At 45.9% G+C, this 24509-nt stretch overlaps 1 protein-coding gene across 2 annotated transcripts in view; it reads right to left on the bottom strand.

Moving 5' to 3' along the window:
* Nucleotides 1–16549: 16549 nt before the first annotated feature.
* The window catches only part of LOC137657912 (ubiquitin domain-containing protein UBFD1-like), a 194548-nt gene continuing 186588 nt past the window's right edge, over nucleotides 16550–24509 (bottom strand). For both annotated transcript variants that reach the window (XM_068392568.1, XM_068392569.1), the window contains exons 6-7: nucleotides 24013–24201; nucleotides 16550–16847 (exon numbers count right to left, since the gene is read on the bottom strand). In XM_068392568.1, coding sequence (XP_068248669.1) covers nucleotides 16746–16847; nucleotides 24013–24201 — 291 coding nt within the window. In that variant the 3' untranslated portion in view covers nucleotides 16550–16745. The remainder of the gene's footprint in view (nucleotides 16848–24012; nucleotides 24202–24509) is intronic.

Here is a 24509-nt window from a genome sequence, read left to right as displayed (position 1 = left end):
TTGAGATGGCTGGTGGGATGGTGGATCCTTCGATGTTCCAGCCAAAGTTGACAATATTTTGAGCTTCTTTGGGTGGATCACTGTCCACTGCTTTCCACAGTAACTACATCCAGGAGTACTTGGGAAGCACCTGGCATTGTTGAGATGGCTGGTGGATCCTTCGATGTTCCAACCAAAGTTGACAATATTTTGAGCTTCTTTGGGTGGATCACTGTCTACTGCTTTCCACAGTAACTACATCCAGGAGTGCTTGGGAAGCAACTGGCATTGTTGAGATGGCTGGTGGGATGGTGGATCCTTCGATGTTCCAGCCAAAGTTGACAATATTTTGAGCTTCTTTGGGTGGATCACTGTCTACTGCTTTCCACAGTAACTACATCCAGGAGTGCTTGGGAAGCAACTGGCATTGTTGAGATGGCTGGTGGGATGGTGGATCCTTTGATGTTCCAACCAAAGTTGACAATATTTTGAGCTTCTTTGGGTGGATCACTGTCTACTGCTTTCCACAGTAACTACATCCAGGAGTGCTTGGGAAGCAACTGGCATTGTTGAGATGGCTGGTGGGATGATGGATCCTTCGATGTTCCAGCCAAAGTTGACAATATTTTGAGTTTCTTTCGGTGGATCACTGTCTACTGCCTTCCACAGTAACTACATCCAGGAGTGCTTGGGAAGCAACTGGCATTGTTGAGATGGCTGGTGGGATGGTGGATCCTTCGATGTTCCAGCCAAAGTTGACAATATTTTGAGCTTCTTTGGGTGGATCACTGTCCACTGCTTTCCACAGTAACTACATCCAGGAGTACTTGGGAAGCAACTGGCATTGTTGAGATGGCTGGTGGATCCTTCGATGTTCCAACCAAAGTTGACAATATTTTGAGCTTCTTTGGGTGGATCACTGTCTACTGCTTTCCACAGTAACTACATCCAAGAGTGCTTGGGAAGCAACTGGCATTGTTGAGATGGCTGGTGGGATGGTGGATCCTTCGATGTTCCAGCCAAAGTTGACAATATTTTGAGTTTCTTTGGGTGGATCATTGTCTACTGCCTTCCACAGTAACTACATCCAGGAGTGCTTGGGAAGCAACTGGCATTGTTGAGATGGCTGGTGGGATGGTGGATCCTTCGATGTTCCAACCAAAGTTGACAATATTTTGAGTTTCTTTGGGTGGATCACTGTCTACTGCCTTCCACAGTAACTACATCCAGGAGTGCTTGGGAAGCAACTGGCATTGTTGAGATGGCTGGTGGGATGGTGGATCCTTCGATGTTCCAGCCAAAGTTGACAATATTTTGAGCTTCTTTGGGTGGATCACTGTCTACTGCTTTCCACAGTAACTACATCCAGGAGTGCTTGGGAAGCAACTGGCATTGTTGAGATGGCTGGTGGGATGGTGGATCCTTCGATGTTCCAGCCAAAGTTGACAATATTTTGAGTTTCTTTGGGTGGATCACTGTCTACTGCCTTCCACAATAACTACATCCAGGAGTGCTTGGGAAGCAACTGGCATTGTTGAGATGGCTGGTGGGATGGTGGATCCTTCGATGTTCCAGCCAAAGTTGACAATATTTTGAGCTTCTTTGGGTGGATCACTGTTCACTGCTTTCCACAGTAACTACATCCAGGAGTACTTGGGAAGCACCTGGCATTGTTGAGATGGCTGGTGGATCCTTCGATGTTCCAACCAAAGTTGACAATATTTTGAGCTTCTTTGGGTGGATCACTGTCTACTGCTTTCCACAGTAACTACATCCAGGAGTGCTTGGGAAGCAACTGGCATTGTTGAGATGGCTGGTGGGATGGTGGATCCTTCGATGTTCCAACCAAAGTTGACAATATTTTGAGTTTCTTTGGGTGGATCACTGTCTACTGCCTTCCACAGTAACTACATCCAGGAGTGCTTGGGAAGCAACTGGCATTGTTGAGATGGCTGGTGGGATGGTGGATCCTTCGATGTTCCAGCCAAAGTTGACAATATTTTGAGTTTCTTTGGGTGGATCTCTGTCTACTGCCTTCCACAGTAACTACATCCAGGAGTGCTTGGGAAGCAACTGGCATTGTTGAGATGGCTGGTGGGATGGTGGATCCTTCGATGTTCCAGCCAAAGTTGACAATATTTTGAGCTTCTTTGGGTGGATCACTGTCCACTGCTTTCCACAGTAACTACATCCAGGAGTACTTGGGAAGCACCTGGCATTGTTGAGATGGCTGGTGGATCCTTCGATGTTCCAACCAAAGTTGACAATATTTTGAGCTTCTTTGGGTGGATCACTGTCTACTGCTTTCCACAGTAACTACATCCAGGAGTGCTTGGGAAGCAACTGGCATTGTTGAGATGGCTGGTGGGATGGTGGATCCTTCGATGTTCCAGCCAAAGTTGACAATATTTTGAGCTTCTTTGGGTGGATCACTGTCTACTGCTTTCCACAGTAACTACATCCAGGAGTGCTTGGGAAGCAACTGGCATTGTTGAGATGGCTGGTGGGATAGTGGATCCTTCGATGTTCCAGCCAAAGTTGACAATATTTTGAGCTTCTTTGGGTGGATCACTGTCTACTGCTTTCCACAGTAACTACATCCAGGAGTGCTTGGGAAGCAACTGGCATTGTTGAGATGGCTGGTGGGATGATGGATCCTTCGATGTTCCAGCCAAAGTTGACAATATTTTGAGTTTCTTTCGGTGGATCACTGTCTACTGCCTTCCACAGTAACTACATCCAGGAGTGCTTGGGAAGCAACTGGCATTGTTGAGATGGCTGGTGGGATGGTGGATCCTTCGATGTTCCAGCCAAAGTTGACAATATTTTGAGCTTCTTTGGGTGGATCACTGTCCACTGCTTTCCACAGTAACTACATCCAGGAGTACTTGGGAAGCAACTGGCATTGTTGAGATGGCTGGTGGATCCTTCGATGTTCCAACCAAAGTTGACAATATTTTGAGCTTCTTTGGGTGGATCACTGTCTACTGCTTTCCACAGTAACTACATCCAAGAGTGCTTGGGAAGCAACTGGCATTGTTGAGATGGCTGGTGGGATGGTGGATCCTTCGATGTTCCAGCCAAAGTTGACAATATTTTGAGTTTCTTTGGGTGGATCATTGTCTACTGCCTTCCACAGTAACTACATCCAGGAGTGCTTGGGAAGCAACTGGCATTGTTGAGATGGCTGGTGGGATGGTGGATCCTTCGATGTTCCAACCAAAGTTGACAATATTTTGAGTTTCTTTGGGTGGATCCCTGTCTACTGCCTTCCACAGTAACTACATCCAGGAGTGCTTGGGAAGCACCTGGCATTGTTGAGATGGCTGGTGGGATGGTGGATCCTTCGATGTTCCAGCCAAAGTTGACAATATTTTGAGTTTCTTTGGGTGGATCACTGTCTACTGCCTTCCACAGTAACTACATCCAGGAGTGCTTGGGAAGCAACTGGCATTGTTGAGATGGCTGGTGGGATGGTGGATCCTTCGATGTTCCAGCCAAAGTTGACAATATTTTGAGCTTCTTTGGGTGGATCACTGTCCACTGCTTTCCACAGTAACTACATCCAGGAGTACTTGGGAAGCACCTGGCATTGTTGAGATGGCTGGTGGATCCTTCGATGTTCCAACCAAAGTTGACAATATTTTGAGCTTCTTTGGGTGGATCACTGTCTACTGCCTTCCACAGTAACTACATCCAGGAGTGCTTGGGAAGCAACTGGCATTGTTGAGATGGCTGGTGGGATGGTGGATCCTTCGATGTTCCAGCCAAAGTTGACAATATTTTGAGCTTCTTTGGGTGGATCACTGTCCACTGCTTTCCACAGTAACTACATCCAGGAGTACTTGGGAAGCACCTGGCATTGTTGAGATGGCTGGTGGATCCTTCGATGTTCCAACCAAAGTTGACAATATTTTGAGCTTCTTTGGGTGGATCACTGTCTACTGCCTTCCACAGTAACTACATCCAGGAGTGCTTGGGAAGCAACTGGCATTGTTGAGATGGCTGGTGGGATGGTGGATCCTTCGATGTTCCAACCAAAGTTGACAATATTTTGAGCTTCTTTGGGTGGATCACTGTCTACTGCCTTCCACAGTAACTACATCCAGGAGTGCTTGGGGAGCAACTGGCATTGTTGAGATGAGATGGCTGGTGGGATGGTGGATCCTTCGATGTTCCAACCAATAATGACAATATTTTGAGCTTCTTTGGGTGGATCACTGTCTACTGCCTTCCACAGTAACTACATCCAGGAGTGCTTGGGAAGCACCTGGCATTGTTGAGATGGCTGGTGGGATGGTGGATCCTTCGATGTTCCAGCCAAAGTTGACAATATTTTGAGCTTCTTTGGGTGGATCACTGTCTACTGCTTTCCACAGTAACTATATCCAGGAGTGCTTGGGAAGCAACTGGCATTGTTGAGATGGCTGGTGGGATGGTGGATCCTTCGATGTTCCAGCCAAAGTTGACAATATTTTGAGCTTCTTTGGGTGGATCACTGTCCACTGCCTTCCACAGTAACTACATCCAGGAGTACTTGGGAAGCACCTGGCATTGTTGAGATGGCTGGTGGGATGGTGGATCCTTTGATGTTCCAGCCAAAGTTGACAATATTTTGAGCTTCTTTGGGTGGATCACTGTCTACTGCTTTCCACAGTAACTACATCCAGGAGTGCTTGGGAAGCAACTGGCATTGTTGAGATGGCTGGTGGGATGGTGGATCCTTCGATGTTCCAATCAAAGTTGACAATATTTTGAGCTTCTTTGGGTGGATCACTGTCTACTGCTTTCCACAGTAACTACATCCAGGAGTGCTTGGGAAGCACCTGGCATTGTTGAGATGGCTGATGGGATGGCGGATCCTTCGATGTTCCAATCAAAGTTGACAATATTTTGAGCTTCTTTGGGTGGATCGCTGTCTACTGCCTTCCACAGTAACTACATCCAGGAGTGCTTGGGAAGCACCTGGCATTGTTGAGATGGCTGGTGGGATGGTGGATCCTTCGATGTTCCAACCAAAGTTGACAATATTTTGAGCTTCTTTGGGTGGATCACTGTCTACTGCCTTCCACAGTAACTACTTCCAGGAGTGCTTGGGAAGCACCTGGCATTGTTGAGATGGCTGGTGGGATGGTGGATCCTTCGATGTTCCAACCAAAGTTGACAATATTTTGAGCTTCTTTGGGTGGATCACTGTCTACTGCCTTCCACAGTAACTACATCCAGTAGTGCTTGGGAAGCACCTGGCATTGTTGAGATGGCTGGTGGATCCTTCGATGTTCCAACCAAAGTTGACAGTATTTTGAGCTTCTTTGGGTGGATCACTCTCTACTGCCTTCCACAGTAACTACATCCAGGAGTGCTTGGGAAGCAACTGGCATTGTTGAGATGGCTGGTGGGATGGTGGATCCTTCGATGTTCCAACCAAAGTTGACAAAATTTTGAGCTTCTTTGGGTGGATCACTGTCTACTGCCTTCCACAGTAGCATCTGAAAGTGAGCTCAGAGCATGAGAAGCTGCAGGTTTTAATCAGTCTGTGGGAGTTTCTTTAGCGGCGGAGACTTTTTACAGCCATGGTAGAAGTAAGCACTTGCGTCTTTCATTGTTGTAAACCTCTTCTGTACATAGAGGGGTAAGAATAAGGTGTATGCAGTTTCTTGGAGCTGAGCGTGAGTCACGCCAGGGTGTCCGAGCACTTGATCGTGACCTGGCATGTTTTTCTCTGGGAGCTTCAGCGCTGATTGCTTTCCTTTATCCAAAAGGGTACGACACTGTATCACAGCCTGACAGTGCATGGACACCGAGAAGTTGGCTACACTTTCTGGTGCTTAACTGCTGATCAGTTTGTTGATGTCCCATCGCCATTCCACTTTTCTATCTGAATTTTGGCGACAAATCGCTTCCTCGATGTCCTGTACACAAAGAGAACAAATACATCGTTGTCATTGCAGAGGATTCAGATGGTCTGGGCGCCTTCTGCAACCACTTTCACCATGTAGCTGCAGAGGGTGATGTCTACCTAAGCACGGGTCACGACACAGTCCAGCTTGTTAAAGAGTTGGATGTTGTGGGGAAGGGGATGGCTGCATAGAATGTTGTTGAGCAGGTTCTTGTTCTTGGAATTGTGAAGAATAACTTATCGGCATGGAAGGGGGATGTTTGGGGTTAGCCGGACTTCCTTGGTTGATCCTCTTCTTGTCCGCTCATGGTCCTTTGCACTGGGAGCTTCTTGGTAACATCCATCGAACAGAGCAATTTTCTTGGAGACAGGAGGGTAGTGGGCCAGTCAAGTCCCACAGCTTGGAGCCAGGTCATCTGTAATCCCGGAGACTGGCCAGACGACGTGGTACAGAAGCTGGCCACCATCAACTAGCACCACGTCTGGAGCTGATGGAGTCATGACAGAGACACCGAGAATTGATGCGCACGGTCTTGTCACCCTTGTTATATATACTTGCATGCATATAAGAATGGTTAACTAATCAATTCAAATGCATATGTTTTATTTTTTTTAACTCTTTCACTGCTATGGGTGACAAAATACGACAAAAGGGTTCCCCAACATGGGCAACAAAAGTGAACAGACAATAGGGAGAAAGGTAATGCATTGGAAATAAATGCGCAAGAGACACATTATTGTGACATCGTTTTTTGAGATACTGGTAAGATATGGTTCAGTGATCAGCCTTTACTTCCTTTTATTGTAACGGTTAGCTATTGGGGTTGATATGATGTATAAAAAGGAGTCGATATTGCAATGTTCACAAATTCGATACACAATCGGTCAAGAGGTGATTTTTCCCCCAATTTAGGTTAAATTTGACCTTTGAACTTTTTATGACTTTGAAATTGACCCCGTTTCCAAGAAATAACTACATAAATGGATTCCCCATCCTGGAAAACCAATAAAACGAGGTATTACATGACCTTCTATGCCATCGAGATGAAAAGTTGAAAATTGGTTGAAATTCAAGATGGCTGAGCCGCCATCTTGAATTCTGAAAAAATTCTGATGTTGTGACTACCAAGCTAATTTTGCTCTCCTAACCATATCAAATAATTTCCATAAAAAAGTTTACAGTAAATAACATTGCAGAGTAATGTATTGGAAGCATATGGGTGACAACTTAACTAAAAATGTAAGTGGGGACCATGACAGCCATTGCTTAAACCATGCATGTAGGAGTAGGTGATCAAGTGGTGATGGTTAGCCATTGAGCTGTCATAAAACCATTACGTTTCCAAATACGATTAAAGACTTTAAAAAATGGCGGTACTTCTCATGTCTTTGTTGGAGACTGACCCGCACTCTCTGTGTCCTTTGCGCATAGGGCATCGCTGCAAGCAGGGTTCGCCCTGCACAGAATGTAGGGAGTGGCCTGCCTCCTAATGGGAGAGATTTGGATGGTGCAGGAAGAGGGGCCAATCTCAATCTTTCCCCCTCAGGGGTGAGGAAAGCACGTTCTTCTTCTCGTACCCCCAAATCTCTTTCCAAAGCTCCTTCTCGCTCACGCTCTTCCAAGGGACGATCGAGTAGAAGCGCAAACCGACTAACTCCTTGCTTCCCCTAGAGGAGAAATTTCACCTCCAGCTGCCAGGGAGCCATTCTCCCTTTCATATGTACTGCAGGTGTAACCAACCTTACGGATTTCCTAACTCCATTCCAAGAAAGAACGTCTGCGTCTCCTTCAGCACGTCTCCAGAGCCGTCAACATCTAACGCTCTGGAATTGTGCAAAGCACATCTGTCGCCTTCTCCTGGACCTTCCACGCGCGGACGAGGTATTCGCTCCCGTTCGCCTCTCCAATGGCCTCCTGATGACGACGACCCCACTCATCATCCTGGGACCTGCAACCTACCATTTCTTCTTACAGGAACCCGCGGTTGCAGATGTTAATCTTCCGGGGACCAGCTCTCCTAACAACAGCACCACGAAAGGAAGAGTATCACCATTGCCTCGCTCTTCTGGACACTTTTCACCTGATCGCCGTTTGTGACGATCGAAGATCAAATGGATCGTAGGTCATTACGATCTGAACACTTCTTCTGGAAGGCGTTCATGCTCTGGAAGGTTTATGCTCACGAAATCTGCGGTCTCAACGCTCTCCTCGGAGGCGTTCCTCTTCACTAGAAGTCTCGCGATTGCGTTCTGCACAATCATGATCACAGTCTACACGTACGTCCAGACACTCGCGGTTTAGATCTCCAAAATCTAGATCACAAGGACGGAGCTCGCGCTAACGAGGACAACGATCTTGTTCATGAGGGCAGCGTTTATGCTCGTGAAGGCACCATTCACTTTCGCGAGGCCGATGCTCACGAGCTAGGCAGTCACGACGCGTTCTCGAATGAGACCTAGACGCTCCTGTTCACGAACAGCTCGTTCACGATCGTGAATCATGCGTTCACGATCAAGGTCTAGACATTCCTCGTCTAATGGTAGAGGTAGGCATTTGCGCAGCCCATCAGCGTGTAGCCCCTCAACCCGACCTTCACCTAAATGACCTTGGACTGAACCTGATCACGAGACTGACCGTCACACAGAGGCATGCGGCTAAACCCCCCGTGCCGTTCACCGCCTGGAGATTATTAGCAAAGCGCTAGCTTATGCGACGCTTGGAAACACGTCCTGATGTGACGCGTTCTCCAACGGTCAGGGTTGTCCCTACTTAGATGCCCTCTCTGCTGATTTCAACGGACGTAGGTGCTTCTTTGTGGCAGCAGGAAGGCGTTAGACCTTCCTCTTCTGGTATGGCTCTAAGTGCTTTTGTTGTGAGCACTTCTGCTTGTGAATCACGCCTGTTGATGTGTGAAACTCGCGATTTTGTGCATGAATCTCGCAATTATGCGAGCAAATCGACGATTTCCACGGGCAATTCACGAGCAGAAGTGTTGGAACAGCGAGCAGGTGCGGTACCAACACCTTCGTCTCCAGCTTCTACCACCTTCAGAGGCAGGCCGATACCCTACCCAGAGGGTTTCAAGATGCCTCTTAATAGGTTCACGGATGTTCCTTTTAGTCTGGACCGTCCTTGTCCATCGAAACAACGTGTTCCTCTGCCACAAAGACTATCCCTTGCGTCGACCAAGACACCCTCTAGAGATCCCCCCCTGCTGGACCTTTAGGGAAAGCCCATGGCTTACTTAGAGGTTCTGAGCTTCATGCATGGGTGAGCACATTTTTTCTCCACCCTGCAGAAGTCTCTGGGTGTGGCTCCTCCACCGCCACAACCTCCGACTGCTCCAGTCAGAGCGACCCCAAGATTCCTTAGGAATCTTTGTCGAGTTCGTCCATTGGGAATCTAGACCCTAGATGGAGATCAACGTCAGACAAGGAACGCAGATTACCTTCATCCCAATCGCGTGCCAAGGGTCCTCTTTCTTCTGACTCTTACATGGACAACTTGTCCTTTACCCCAGTTAAGGCAAGGGAAACCATGACCAAGAGGCAGAAGAGAAGGATGAGAGGCGTAACACCACCTCATGCCGACGTCATCCACCCTAGGACAAGTAGGGACATGGGCTCGCCCAGGAAGATAACTGTCCATCCCTTCAATCCTCAAGAAATTGAGGTAGTGCCTTCAGAGCGGCGTCCAATTTCCTTACCTCCTCCAGAGGAAGAGCCTTCAGCTCCCGCTGCCAAAACTTCGTCTGCTGGTGCCTTGAAAAACTCACAGGTTCCCCATCCTAAGACCGCGGAGGAACGTCCTGTGCGTAGGGAGTCGAAAGACACCAAGACGAAACCCAAGCGCTGCAGCAAGGAAAGTTTGTATGGCTGAGGCACAGAGAAGGTCCCCTGTGGTGGATCCCTCAAGCAACACTGTTGACAACCCTGACCTAACCCAGGCTCTGGACGACCCCTTGGATACCGATGATGAGAATCTTCCAAAGGCAGCTAGTCCGAACTTCCACTCTGAGCAGAGAGACATGAGTCGGAGCACATCTTTTGGCAGGTCCTCTCTTGTATGAGGGCCATTAATAGGCTGTCTACTCCTGGTATCACCACCCAGGAGGGAAAGGACATGGTTCTCGATGAAATATTCGAGACCCAGAACCCTTCCAGGACCAGTACGTCTTTGCCCTGGTCTAAAGGCTTGACAGCCGCCAAAACAAAGGCTATCACTCAGATAGCAAGAACTTCTAGTTCCTTGAGGGCAGGTTCCTCCTCTCGTTCTTTTCCACTTCCTTTTGTCTTACAAAGGAAATACTATGAGATCAAAAGGGAACCTCATTCGACCATGTCCCTTGACTCTTCAGTAGTCCTTAACGAAGGGTCATCCGACTCAAACCCTCTCCTCTCTGAGGGGCTTCCTCTCGGCAGTCGAGCTTCTTAACAGAGAGAGGCGCAAAGTACACCATGCACGCGGCTTTGTGGCTTGATCTATGGCTAGGATCCTTGGGCTTCATGGTCCGCTCCCACGTTCTTTCGAAGGAGTCGGCCAGGAAGACTTTGGAGTCTTTCCTGTTGTCGGGTATCTGAACTAGAGTTCCTCTCGCACCATGTTGTCAACTTGTGGGCGAATGCTATACTCAAGAAAAGGGATATCATCATCGGGAAATTCCACAAACAAGTGCCGAAAGTGAAGTGTACCGGCTAAGGAACTCCACCCTTGAGGGTTCTTCTCTCTTCATCCCAGAGGAGATAGAGATGGCTGCTGAACGATGGAGAAAATCCTCAAACACTTCTCTCCTCAGCAAACACCACCTCCTTCTCACCCTTCAGCTCTTATGTCCTAAGGACCTACAAATGGGTCTAAGCAGCCCTTTTTATCTAAAAGCCAGAAAGGGACCAAGTCCTTCAGAAGTAAGAAGGGAGGAAAGGGAAGTGGCCGAAGTGGTCACTTCAACTAGGAATGGCATTCCTCTTCATCCATCACCTGTGGGAGGATACCTGCAGCACCTCTGGCAGAGGTGGCAGTTTCACAGGGCAGAACCCTGGACGGTCCAAGTGATCGCTCCAGGGTATTGCGTCCCGTTCATTCAATCTCTCCCTCCTCTGACTCGGGATACAGTGCATCTAAGCTTCTATGTGAAGATCTCCGCAAAGAGCTGGCCCTCAGGGGGGGAAGTACAGACCATGCTACAGAAGGGCACTCTCCAAGAGGTTACAGACTGGTCCCCAGTCTTCTACAATAGAATTTTTCTAGTGAAAAAGGCGACTGGTGGCTAGAGACCAATCATCAATTTCTCTCCTCTCAGTTTTGTGCAACAGACTCGGTTCAGAATGGAGACGGCAGGTATGGTCATTCAAGCAGTTCATCCCAGGGACTTCATGTGCACATTGGATCTAAAGGACTCATACTTCCAGATCCCAATCCTTCCGTCTTCAAGGAAATATCTAAGGTTCATACAAGAGGAAAAGACAAACCAATTCAAGGTTCTATGCTTTGGTCTCACAACAGCTCCTCAGTTTTTCACCAGTGTGTTCGCCCTAGTGTCATCTTGGGCTCACAGGAACGGCATTCGTCTCCTCAGATATCTGGACGACTAGCTAATCCTAGCATACTCTGAGACGACCCTTCTTCGTCACCAAGACATTCTTCTCGAGTTTTGTCAGGATCTGGGGATCCTAATAAATCGTGAGAAGTCATTACTGCAACCTTTTCAGAGCCTGGTATACCTCGGTATGATAATAGACACTGTCCAAGAGATAGTCCTCCCGCAGACGAAAGAGTACACAGACAGACAAGTGGCCGCACCCTTCCTCAGAAAAGAAGTCCTTCCGGCCTCTCATTGGTCGAGTCTGCTAGGTCATATAACCTCTCTCATCAGTCTAGTTCCAAACAGGTACCTCAGGATAAGATTCCTGCAATGGCAGCTAAAGTATGTGTGGAACCAACACTCCGATCCGCCGGACACTCTAGCTCCTATAACTCAGGATCAGGTGACAGACTTGAATTGGTGGATGGCAGACGAAAATCTTCGACAGGGCCAGAATCTTCTTGTCCCTCCAACGGATTTGATGCTCTTCACAGATGCATCAAAAGAAGGGTGGGGGGCTCACCTGCTGCACCATACAATCTCCGGCCTTTGGTCAGAGTCATAAAGGTACCAGCACATAAATCTTCTAGAGATGAGAGCAGCCTACCTAGTTCATGAGTTCCAACAGTTGCTGGCAGGTCACTCTGTGGTGTTGATGAGCGACAACACCACAGTAGTGGCTTACATAAACAAACAGAGTGGTACCTTTATGCAGCCTCTATACCATCTTGCAGTAAAGATCCTCAGATGGTCAGAAGAACATTCGGTGTCCCTATCAGCTTGCTTCATTCCCGGCAAGAGGAATGTGCTCGCAGACAATCTGAGCAGAGCAACTCATAGTACGTTCCGAATGTCTTTGAATCATCAGATAGCCAAGAAAGTCCTGACTTTGTAGGGTTCCCTGACTGTAGACCTGTTTGCAACATCTCTGAACAGCAAGCTTCCACTGTACAGTACTGTTCTCCAATCCCGGACCCTCAGGCTCTATGGCAAGAAGCATTTCAACAACGGTGGGACGACATCGACGTATATGGCTTTCCCCGTTTTGTCTGATAAGAAGATTGCCCAACAAGACCAGAGCATCCAAAGATCTAATGATGACCCTTGTAGCTCCGCTATGGCATCACGCAGAGTGGTTTCCGGACCTCTTGCAACTTCTAATAGATCTACCGCGAGAGCTTACTTCACGACCAGATCCACTCAAACGACGACATACGAACATCTTTCACAGAACTGTACAGTTGTCTCAACTTCAAGCCTGGAGACTATCCAGCGACTCCTCTCTCAGAAGGGCTTTTCACGACAAGATGCGGAAAGAATGCCCGGTTACTTGCATAAGTCCTCAGCCTCAGTCTACTAGGCTAAATGGAGTCTTCTGAGGTTGGTGTTGTGGAAGGAATATCTCTCCACTCGATGCCTCTATTCCAGTAAAAGTGGAGTTCCTTTTATACCTTCGGGAGGAAAAGCTTCTTTCTGTCTCGGCGGTGAAAGGCTATTGCTCGGCCTTAAAGCTGAAAGGAGTTGACATTTCCTCTTTGATGGAGCTTTCTTTACTCATTCGGAGTTATGAGATCACTTGCTCTCAGTCAGAGATTAGGGCTCCTCCTTAGAACGTGGATTGCATCCTGAGATCCTTTAACGGACCTCTCTACGAACCATTACGCCATGCAACTGACCGAAACCTCACTTTGAAGACGGTGTTCCTGCTCGCTTTAGCCTCGGCAAAGAGTCAGTGAATTTCATGGCCTCTCGTATGACAAGGCTCATTCTCGGGGATGGGGGGAAGTGACACTGCTTCGTCTCAGAGTTCATTGCCAAGACTCAAAATCAGGGGGTACTGGACCATAGATTCAGGCCCCTTCAGATTGAGAGTTTCCGTTCTGTAACCAATGACCCAGATCAGTTGTTACTAGGCCCAGTGAGGAGTTTGAGATACTATCTTGAATGCAATTCAGCAACACAGCCCTGACTAACCCCTCTGTTTGTTAGCTCAGAGAGAGTAAAGAGGAGGATCACTAAGAACACTGCCTCCTCCTGGATCCGCCAGGTGCTCAAAAGAGCCTTGGCTCCCGATCCTCCTCTGGCTCGCTGACCTAGAGCCCATGATGTCAGGGGAATTAGTAGATCCTTGGCATTTAAACGCAACTTTTCGGTGTTGTAAGTACTACAAGTGGACGTGTGGAAGAGGCAAACTACTTTTACAGACCATTAATTAAGATGTAACCCACAGGAGACTCGATATGTTCACTATCGCTCTTCTGGTGGCTGATCAACAATTGGTTTAAGAATACCTCAGGCTCCTTGATGGACAAGTAGCAGTTGGTTAAGGGCATTGGTTACCCGGGTTAAGACTGGGAAAAATGAGAGTATGTCTGGCTTTCTTTTTTTCATCTTTCCCTCCCTTGGGGTACAGCACCATGGGTCCCTCTGCAGGTAATTATCACTTCCCTTGTGTAGTCTAGTATAACTCATAAATTTATATACTGTCCATGTCCCCGTTACTTTCTAGGAGGTAAGCAATAGGAAAAGTCTTGTTTTTCCTATATATAAACTCAGAATGTGTTTATACAAGACAAACTCTCATTACACTGAATTGCACAGGCCGCTATTATACTCACTTTGCATATTTTAGCGAGGAGTTAAAAGTTTTCCTAAGACCACAGTCATATACTGTATCAGGTAAAACTGGGCCAATGTCCATGCTAGACTTAGGATTTCCCCCCACCTGAGAGCGAGTTATCCAAATAAATAATTGAAAGGTTTGTTAGTATGGGAACAAATGACAAATTCAGAGATAATTTGTATTTTTCCCTAACTAATACAAACCTGGAGTTATTTATATAAATTGGCCCGCCATCACCTGTCTCATAGAAGTCCTGCTTGCAATCGAAAGTGACGTACCTCACAGCTGTGAGAGTATATATAGAGGTGGCTGGGTACCCCTAGTCACACCCAGCCTATTCGCTCAGGCGGTTAGGCAGGGTTGCCACCTCACACTAAGTCTAATGGCTACCTTCCAGCTTTGCCAAAAGATAACCCAAATAAATAACTACAGGTTTGTATTAGTTAGAGAAAAATACAAATTATCTCCGAATTTGTCATGCTAGGCACAGGAAAATAATCAGCTACTATATACTAACATGACCATTCTGACCGACACCTAATCCAGAGGCACAGGTATATTAATTACGCATATACGACAGGTCTAGGGTAGATAATCCCAGTAGTACCTGTACCAGTATTGGGCAAATTCTGAGGCCACAGCTAGTAAAGGATAGCGTCCCAGGTCTGACCTATCCAAGGAAGCATGAACAAGCAGGCCAATTATGCACATGCTCAAGATAAGTCATCAGTCCTCCACTCAGAAAACCAACTCTGCAAGAGAGGTGCAATTATCTGGTCTAGGATTCATCATAGCCAACTCTCCTTACTCAAGGAGCAATCTGCCTCCTTTCCAAATTATATAATGATATCTAATGCAAAAGTGCAAAGTCACTGTTGTCCTGGACTTACTGTCTAACAATGAACCTCAAAAACTCAATTATAACTACACTGATATCACCTCGACTATTGTCTGCCTGAACTATCACCAATTTTGTTGATGTGTTACAAAGTAGCTAGACTAGACTACAGTCTCATTCACCAACTCTCTTAGGACTGGACCAAAAGGACTTTCTTCAAGGCAGACTAAAAATTGGAGTACAAAAAAAAAGTGAGCGATTGGTTTCCGGTGAGAGTGGGGCTGAGACAGGGATGTGTGATGTCGCCTTGGTTGTTTAACTTGTATGTTGATGGAGTGGTGAGAGAGGTGAATGCTCGAGTGCTTGGACGAGGATTAAAACTGGTAGGCGAGAATGATCATGAATGGGAGGTAAATCAGTTGTTGTTTGCGGATGATACTGTACTGGTAGCAGACACAGAAGAGAAGCTTGACCAACTAGTGACAGAATTTGGAAGGGTGTGTGAGAGAAGGAAGTTGAGAGTTAATGTGGGTAAGAGTAAGGTTATGAGATGTACGAGAAGGGAAGGTGGTGCAAGGTTGAATGTCATGTTGAATGGAGAGTTACTTGAGGAGGTGGATCAGTTTAAGTACTTGGGGTCTGTTGTTGCAGCAAATGGTGGAGTGGAAGCAGATGTACGTCAGAGAGTGAATGAAGGTTGCAAAGTGTTGGGGGCAGTTAAGGGAGTAGTAAAAAATAGAGGGTTGGGCATGAATGTAAAGAGAGTTCTATATGAGAAAGTGATTGTACCAACTGTGATGTATGGATCGGAGTTGTGGGGAATGAAAGTGATGGAGAGACAGAAATTGAATGTGTTTGAGATGAAGTGTCTGAGGAGTATGGCTGGTGTATCTCGAGTAGATAGGGTTAGGAACGAAGTGGTGAGGGTGAGAACGGGTGTAAGAAATGAGTTAGCGGCTAGAGTGGATATGAATGTGTTGAGGTGGTTTGGCCATGTTGAGAGAATGGAAAATGGCTGTCTGCTAAAGAAGGTGATGAATGCAAGAGTTGATGGGAGAAGTACAAGAGGAAGGCCAAGGTTTGGGTGGATGGATGGTGTGAAGAAAGCTCTGGGTGATAGGAGGATAGATGTGTGAGAGGCAAGAGAGCGTGCTAGAAATAGGAATGAATGGCGAGCGATTGTGACGCAGTTCCGGTAGGCCCTGCTGCTTCCTTCGGTGCCTTAGATGACCGCGGAGGTAGCAGCAGTAGGGGACTCAGCAGTATGAAGCTTCATCTGTGGTGGAAATGTGGGAGGTTGGGCTGTGGCACCCTAGCAGTACCAGCTGAACTCGGCTGAGTCCCTGGTTAGGCTGGAGGAACGTAGAGAGTAGAGGTCCCCTTTTTTGTTTTGTTCTTGTTGGCTACCCCCCAAAAATTGGGGGAAGTGCCTTTGGTATATGTATTTATGTATGTACAGAAAAAGTTAGTAATTAAGACGTAACGAAAGGGAATTCTATGAGACGTTAAAGGTATAAAGTAATGCCACTAAGGCCAAAGGGATATTGCATGGATTCTTTACAGGCTACATAAAGTAGTATCCTGAAAAATAAACCTGACATTTTCTTGAGGGGAAATAAAGCATAATGACAATTTAAGGAACTTTTATTAATCAGATAATATGGATTATGGCTGAGCAACCTTACCACAGAACCTTGTATAAGCAAAAGCCATCAAAACTGATCCTTTTCATGGTAAGTTTATAATCTGTTTCACCTATGGCAAAAAATATAGTTATATTCAATTAATAAAAAGGTGTGATTATAAATATGCAGTACATTATATTCACCATTTACCCAAAACTGTATCTTTGATAGCATCTACATACTGAGCAGGAACCCAATATATCCAGTATCTAGAGGCTTCCGTTGGTCCTAGCTGAAATCCCTGAAGTAGAAAATTTAATATTATAGAACTATGTATTTGTTTAGTACTGTAATTTTAACATTAAAAAATGGGAACACAGGGATCTTTATAATTAGACTAACCAAACAACTCATAAGTTTTGGTTCTTAAATCTCCTCAGGGTGTCCCTAATGAGTTTTTTCTTATCTATTCAAACAGTATTCATATATACATTCATCCATATACCATGCATGCAAACATACATGAAGCATAAAAACCTTTTACTAGTGTAACCATTTACGGCATTGGTATCTTTTGTAAAATGTTATTTTCATTAGTAAAATAAATTTTTGAATATACTTACCCGATAATCATGTAGCTGTCAACTCTGTTGCCCGACAGAATTCTACGGAAGGGATACGCCAGCGATCGCTATACAAGAGGGGGGTGTACTCACAAGCGCCACCTGTGGCCAGGTACTGCAGTACTTCTTGTTGACACCACTTCAATTTTTCCTCGGTCCACTGGTTCTATGGGGAGGAAGGGTGGGTCAATTAAATCATGATTATCGGGTAAGTATATTCAAAAATTTATTTTACTAATGAAAATAACATTTTTCAATATTAAACTTACCCGATAATCATGTAGCTGATTCACACCCAGGGAGGTGGGTGAAAACCAGTGTACATGTATATCAAGAAGCTAAGTATCCCGTATTTCATATTATCAGTTATTCAAAATAACAATGAAATTACAAGTACCTGGTAAGGAAGTCGACTTGAGCCATTACTCTGCCTTAAATAAGTTCGTCTTCCTTACTGAGCGCAGCGTTCCTCTTAGGAGGCTGAACAACTCTAAGGTGCTGAAGTATCAAGGGCTGCAACCCATACTAAAGGACCTCATCACAACCTTTAACCTCGGCGCTTCTCAAGAAAGAATTGACCACCCGCCAAATCAACAAGGATGTGGAAGGCTTCTTAGCCGACCGTACAACCCATAAAAAGTATTCAAGAGAAAGGTTAAAAGGTTATGGGATTATGGGAATGTAGTGGCTGAGCCCTCGCCTACTACTGCATTCGTTGCTACGAATGGTCCCAGGGTGTAGCAGTACTCGTAAAGAGACTGGACATCTTTGAGATAGAATGATGCGAACTCTGACTTGCTTCTCCAATAGGTTGCATCCATAACACTCTGCAGAGAATGGCTCTGTTTGAAGGCCACTGAAGTAGCCACAGCTCCCACTTCATGTGTCCTTACCTTCAGCAAAGCAAGGTCTTCTTCCTTCAGATGAGAATGTGCTTCCCTAATCAGAAGCCTGAATAGTAAGAAACTGAGTTCTTAGAACTTGGAAAAGAAGGTTTCTTGATAGCACACCATAAGGCTTCTGATTGTCCTCGTAAAGGTTAAGACCTTTTTAGATAGTACCTAAGAGCTCTAACTGGGCAAAGTACTCTCTCCAGTTCATTCCCCACCAAGTTGGACAGGCTTGGGATCTCGAACGACTTAGGCCAAGGACGTGAAGGAAGCTCGTTTAGTAAAAACCGAGCTGCAAGGAACATGTAGCCGTTTCAGATGTGAAAACAATGATCCTGCTGAAGGCGTGGATCTCACTTACTCTTTTAGCTGTTGTCAAGCACACGAGGAAAAGAGTTTTTAATGTGAGGTCCTAAAAAGAGGCTGATTGGAGAGGTTCAAATCTTGATGACATAAGGAACCTTAGGACCACGTCTAGATTCCAGCCTGGAGTGGACAACCGACGTTCCTTTGAGGTCTCAAAAGACCTAGGGAGGTCCTGTAGATCTTTGTTGGTGGAAAGATCCAAGCCTCTGTGGCGGAAAACCGCTGCCAACATACTTCTGTAACCCTTGATCGTAGGAGCTGAAAGGGATCTTACTTTCCTTAGATATAACAGGAAGTCAGCAATCTGGGTTACAGTGGTACTGGTTGAGGAAACTGCATTGGTCTTGTACCAGCTACGGAAGACTTCCCCTTGAGACTGATAGAATCTGAGAGTGGATGTTCTCCTTGCTTTGGCAATCGCTCTGGCTGCCTCCTTCGAAAAGCCCCTAGCTCTTGAGAGTCTTTCGAAAGTCTGAAGGCAGTCAGACGAAGAGCGTGGAGGTTTGGGAGTACCTTCTTTACGTGAGGTAGACGTAGAAGGTTCACTCCTAGAGGAAGAGTCCTGGGAATGTCGACCAGCCATTGCAGTACCTCTAAGAACCATTCTCTCGCGGGCCAGAGCGGAGCCAACCAACGTCAGCCGTGTCCCTTTGCGAGAGGAGAACTTCTGAAGTACCCTGTTGACAATCTTGAACGGCGGGAATGCATACAGGTCGAGATGGAACCAATCCAGCAGAAAAGCATCCACGTGAACTGCTGCTGGGTCTGGAATCGGAGAACAATACAACAGGAGTCTCTAGGTTATCGAGGTAGCGAACAGATCTATGGTTGGCTGACCCCACAGGGCCCAAAGTCTGCTGCAAACATTCTTGTGAAGGGTCCACTCTGTGGGGATGACCTGACCCTTCCGGCTGAGGTGATCTGCCATGACATTCATACCGCCCTGAATGAACCTCGTTACCAGCGTGAGCTTTCGATCTTTAGACCAGATGAGGAGGTCCCTTGCGATCTAGAACAACTTCACGAAAGAGTCCCTCCCTGCTTGAAGATGTAAGCCAGGGCTGTGGTGTTGTCAGAGTCCACCTCCACCACTTTGTTAAGCTGGAGGGACTTGAAGTTTATCAAGGCCAGAAGAACCGCCAACAACTCCTTGCAATTGATGTGAAGTGTCCTTTGCTCCTGATTCCATGTTCCCGAGCATTCCTGTCCGTCCAAAGTCGCACCCCAGCCCGTGTCTGATGTGTCCGAGAGGAGACGGCGGTCGGGTTTCTGAACAGCCAAAGGTAGACTTCCTTGAGAAGAAAGCTGTTCTTACACCACGCGAGAGAAGACCTCCTCTCTTCGGAAACAGGAACTGAGACCGTCTCTAGCGTCATGTCCTTTATCCAGTGAGCAGCTAGATGATACTGAAGGGGGGGAGGTGGAGTCTCCCTAACACGATGAACAGGGCCAGCGATGAAAGTGTCCCTGTTAGACTCATCCACTACCTGACTGAGCATCGGTTCCTTCTCAGCATGCTCTGGATGCATTCTAGGGCTTGGAAGATCCTTGCTTAAGATCCATACCCAGGGAGACAATGGTCTGGGATGGGATGAGCTGAGACTCCTCAAAATTGACCAGGAGGCCCAGTTCCTTGGTCAGATCCATAGTCCATCTGAGAATCTCCAGACAGCGACGACTTGTGGGAGCTCTTAAAAGCCAGTCGTCTGACGGAGCCGGACACAAGATCATGGTATTGCTGCACAGTCTGTGAACTGTCAACCATGGGGAAGCGAGGAAGTACAGTGACAACCCGAAGCTGTCTAGACTGTCTGGGTCGTACAGACAACTCCTTATCGGGTTGCTGAGGTTGCCGCACTGCGTCACAACAAGTCACTTCTGCTGGTTGTTGAACGTCTTCCCAGTGACACACTGACTCCGTAAACAAAAAATCCTTTAACAAGGACTAAGCTTGGACTGCATGTCTTGCAACACAGCTCAAGGTCTATGGGAGCAGGTGTGGTAACAGACGGGGTTAGTGACTGAAGTGGAACCATTACCTTCCCTGGAAGCATGTTATGCTTAAATAAAAGTCCATAGGAGGCTACGCAGCTAAAGGCTCCTCTCCAAATGACAGAGTCCTCAAGGGAATATCAGAAGGAGGGAGAAAAGCACTTTCTCATCTACAGGGACCATATCCGAGAAAAGCTAAGTTCTCTCAGTGAGGGTTTCAATGGTGCAAAAGCAGCAGACTAGAAGGCAACGTTATGAAACTGCTTGACAGTCTAGTGAGTTGGCAACAACCAAAGATGTGTGACTGAGAAGCATGCGGTAAGGTATGCAGAGCATGTTGTATGCAGAGCATGCTGTATGCAGAGCATGCTGTATGTAGAGCATGTTGTATGCAGAGCATGCTGAATGCAGAGCATGCTGTATGCAGAGCATGTTGTATGCAGAGCATGCTGAATGCAGAGCATGCTGTATGCAGAGCATGTTGTATGCAGAGCATGCTGTATGCAGAGCATGCTGTATGTAGAGCATGTTGTATGCAGAGCATGCTGAATGCAGAGCATGCTGTATGCAGAGCATGTTGCATGCAGAGCATGCTGTATGCAGAGCATGCTGTATGCAGAGCATGCTGTATGTAGAGCATGCTGTAAGGTAAGCAGAGTGTGTTGCATGGCGTGTAACATTTCTCAGAAATTCCATGACCAGTGCTAGAGTGAGTAATATCGCATTACCGTCCATTGAAAGTGCACGTGCCGAGGGAATTGATTTAGACTGTTTTGTTGATGAATTTGATAGCCGGCATGATAATCGTAGAATTAAGCTACACTAAATGTACTATAATCTACTTCACCTCAGGAAAGGGAAACTCGCCCTGTTGGCAACACTGCATTACTTCATGCATGCTTGCATGAGGTTTTAATATCAACATAATATTTACCTTACATTCATAACTCATGATTCATTTTTGTTTTGAAGATATTTTTGCCATATTATGCGATATTGTTAAAAATATATTGCAAGGAATACATATATATTTTTATATAAGTAATACAAATAACCTCCATTATCATAATGTTTGTGTAGGCATACATGTATATGATTACAAATGCAAGTTATGAAAGTAATGAGGTGTTATTTCCAAGTTGAATGGGAAGAGGCTCAAGTTGAGGAGAAAGTGGCAGATGCATGCGTTGAGGTGGCTGACTCATAGCATGAGGTTGCTGCCTCAAGAGTTGCGCTTGCTGTAAGGGTAGCGGATGCGCAGTAGCAGGTTCCTGAGGAACGATTTAAGGTTCCTGAGGTGTGAGCTGCGAGAGTTGAGGTAGCGGCTGCGCAGAACGCAGTTCTTGTCTCGCGAGTTGAGGTTCCTGAGGTGCTAGCCTAAGCTGCAGCGAGTGCTGAGGTGGCTGCCTCATTGATGGAAGAGGTTGTCGTACCTCAAGAGATTGTTGCCTCGCTGGTGGAACCGCAAGCGGAAGCGGAGGAAGTAAGGCATAAGATTCCTGCTCCCATTGCTGAGGTTGCCTTAAGGAAGGCGGAGGTTGCTGCACACCGCTGGTAACTGGCAACTCAGTACGCGGTAAGGTATCCTGAGGAACCTCAACATCGTACGCCTGGCAGACTGGACTGCGGTGAGGCGGAGCGATCGCAGGAGGAGGTGTAACCTTCTCAGCCTGACACTCACGCATTAAGACCGCAAGCTGTGACTGCATGGACTGCAGCAAAGTCATCTTGGGGTCGGCAGACGCTAAGGTCTGCTGAGGCAAAGCCTTAACAGAAGATGAGGTCTGTTGCGGCATCACCTTACCTCTCTTAGGAGGTGTGCAGTCACCTGATGACTGCGGAGAGTCAGAGCTAACCCAATGACTGCATCCGGGTTGTTGAACTCTAGAGGTCTGGACTTTACGTTTAAGAGGTCTTGAGACCTGAGTCCAGCGTTATCTCCCCGAAATTTCTTCTGCAGACGAGTAAAATAAGGGCTCAATCGTCTGCGGGTGGGAGTGACGGTCTCTGTAAGACACGCCCGCAACCACCGAGGATACTTCTGTGCGCCGATCAAGGCCTGCCGAACCCTTTTGCCCTTCGACATTGCTTCTCCCCTGGGCTTGGGAGCTTGCAAGAGGTCCCGGACTGGGAGGACGACTGGCACGCAAGAAGTACCCTCACGCACAACACTGACACACTTTGCGCTAATCACTTATCACTTTTGAATTTCTGTTTGCACTTATTTCACTGAACTCGAAACTTTAAGTGGTTTGTACCTGAAACACGCAATTCTATCCTTCTTTAAAATTTAGTAATTGCGAAAACAGAATTACAATGTAACAGAAAAATCTAATGAAAGATAAATAATTCAGTGGCTGGAAAGAGACTAAACACTAGATCAAATAAACTACGTTTAAAATCTCTCACCGCATAAAGCTTGAGAACAAGAATAAACTCTAGAAACGTTTACCTTCTTCCCCTAAAGAGACTAGGGAGAAGAGCAAAAACGATAACAACGTTACTCGCTTGAACGAAACGTTTATCCAGCTCTCTCTCCCTCCGTCTCTATCTCTCTCTCTCTCTCTCTCTAGACTTAGAACCTGAGAGAAGAGCCCAATCATATATACTCGTTAAAACATATTATTGTTAAAGGAAAAAAACTGAAAGATTTCCCAAATAAAAAGTTCCTTTATTAGAATTAAAACCATTAAGCTAAGAAAGAATGAACAAAACGTTATAAACGGTTTACTCTTACTGCAACGTGACACCGTGAAAATTCTCTCTCTATCGTAACGATAGAGCGCAAGTTGAACGTTCTGAACGTCAACAACTGCAGAGACAAAACAAAACGTTAGTTCAACTTTGAAACAGTACGAGACTATCAAAGAAATTCTTTCAAAAACATTAAAATAGCATAATATGTTAACAGGTAAAACCGAAATGACGGGCTCAATGTTAATTAACTTCGGTACAAGAAAAGACCGCCTACTATTAGGAAAGGTCGAATACAAACAAATATAAAAATTAATTTTAATAATTTTATAATAAAAGGAAGTTAATCGAAGAGGCCTATAAAAGGCGGAGAGATATAAAAAAAAATCTATAACTTTTGTTAAGCAAAATTAAGAAAGAGAGTCTATACTCTCTTAGACACCAACACTTCCGTCTAAGGGAAGGGTCGGCCATTTAAAGGTGAAAGAGAGTTCATACTCTCTTCGTCACCATAATTAATCAAATTAATTCCAAAAGCTAGCTAAGCTAATAATAGAACTTCCTGAATAGCGAAAGCTGAAATCTTAGAGCAATACTTCACCAAAAACCGTGAACAAGACTCCAAAATTATAAGCGTATCCATGAACGTCTTGCCGGAAGCACGACAGAGGAAAAATTGAAGTGGTGTCAACAAGAAGTACTGCAGTACCTGGCCACAGGTGGCGCTTGTGAGTACACCCCCCTCTTGTATAGCGATCGCTGGCGTATCCCTTCCGTAGAATTCTGTCGGGCAACAGAGTTGACAGCTACATGATTATCGGGTAAGTTTAATATTGAAAAATCAAATTTGCATGAGCATTAATAGCATGCAAAACTAACAATACATAAAAAGTTCCCTTACCATAATGTGATATTGCTCAAATCCCTCTATTGCTTCCGAGACAATTTGACGGATGTGGTTCATGTTAATTTTTTCTGTTCTTTCTTTTGTGCCAATCCAAACTTGGTCCAGTTCCAATTTGAATGTCAGTCTAACCTTTCCCCCATGCTTGTTCAGCATTCCCGAGAGGGGATGTGAAGGTAACACATCCTACAAAGCATTAACAGAAAATCACTGATCTCATAAAACACATTCTTATACTATATGGGTATAGCAAAACACAGAATAAACCTAATGTTATACCTAAGTCCCGCTGCTAGAACTTCATTGAGCTCCTCATGAATTTGGAATGAAATGAGGCAAAGAAATTCAAGTGTTTCAAGAGACCACAGAGAAAAAAAAAGAAAATGACAATAAAAGGCAATGCAGCTGAAGCCAAAGGGATGCTGTAAGGTACCCTTAGTGCTCTGCAAAAGAGAACTGACTCTTTCAAATACTTCGGTAATTTTCCCATAAGA

The sequence above is a fragment of the Palaemon carinicauda genome, chromosome 18, assembly GCF_036898095.1.
Source record: "Palaemon carinicauda isolate YSFRI2023 chromosome 18, ASM3689809v2, whole genome shotgun sequence".
In the NCBI taxonomy this organism is placed as follows: domain Eukaryota; kingdom Metazoa; phylum Arthropoda; class Malacostraca; order Decapoda; family Palaemonidae; genus Palaemon; species Palaemon carinicauda.
The sequence above is the reverse complement of the archived record's forward strand: the minus strand, read 5'-3'. Positions and strand labels throughout refer to the sequence as shown.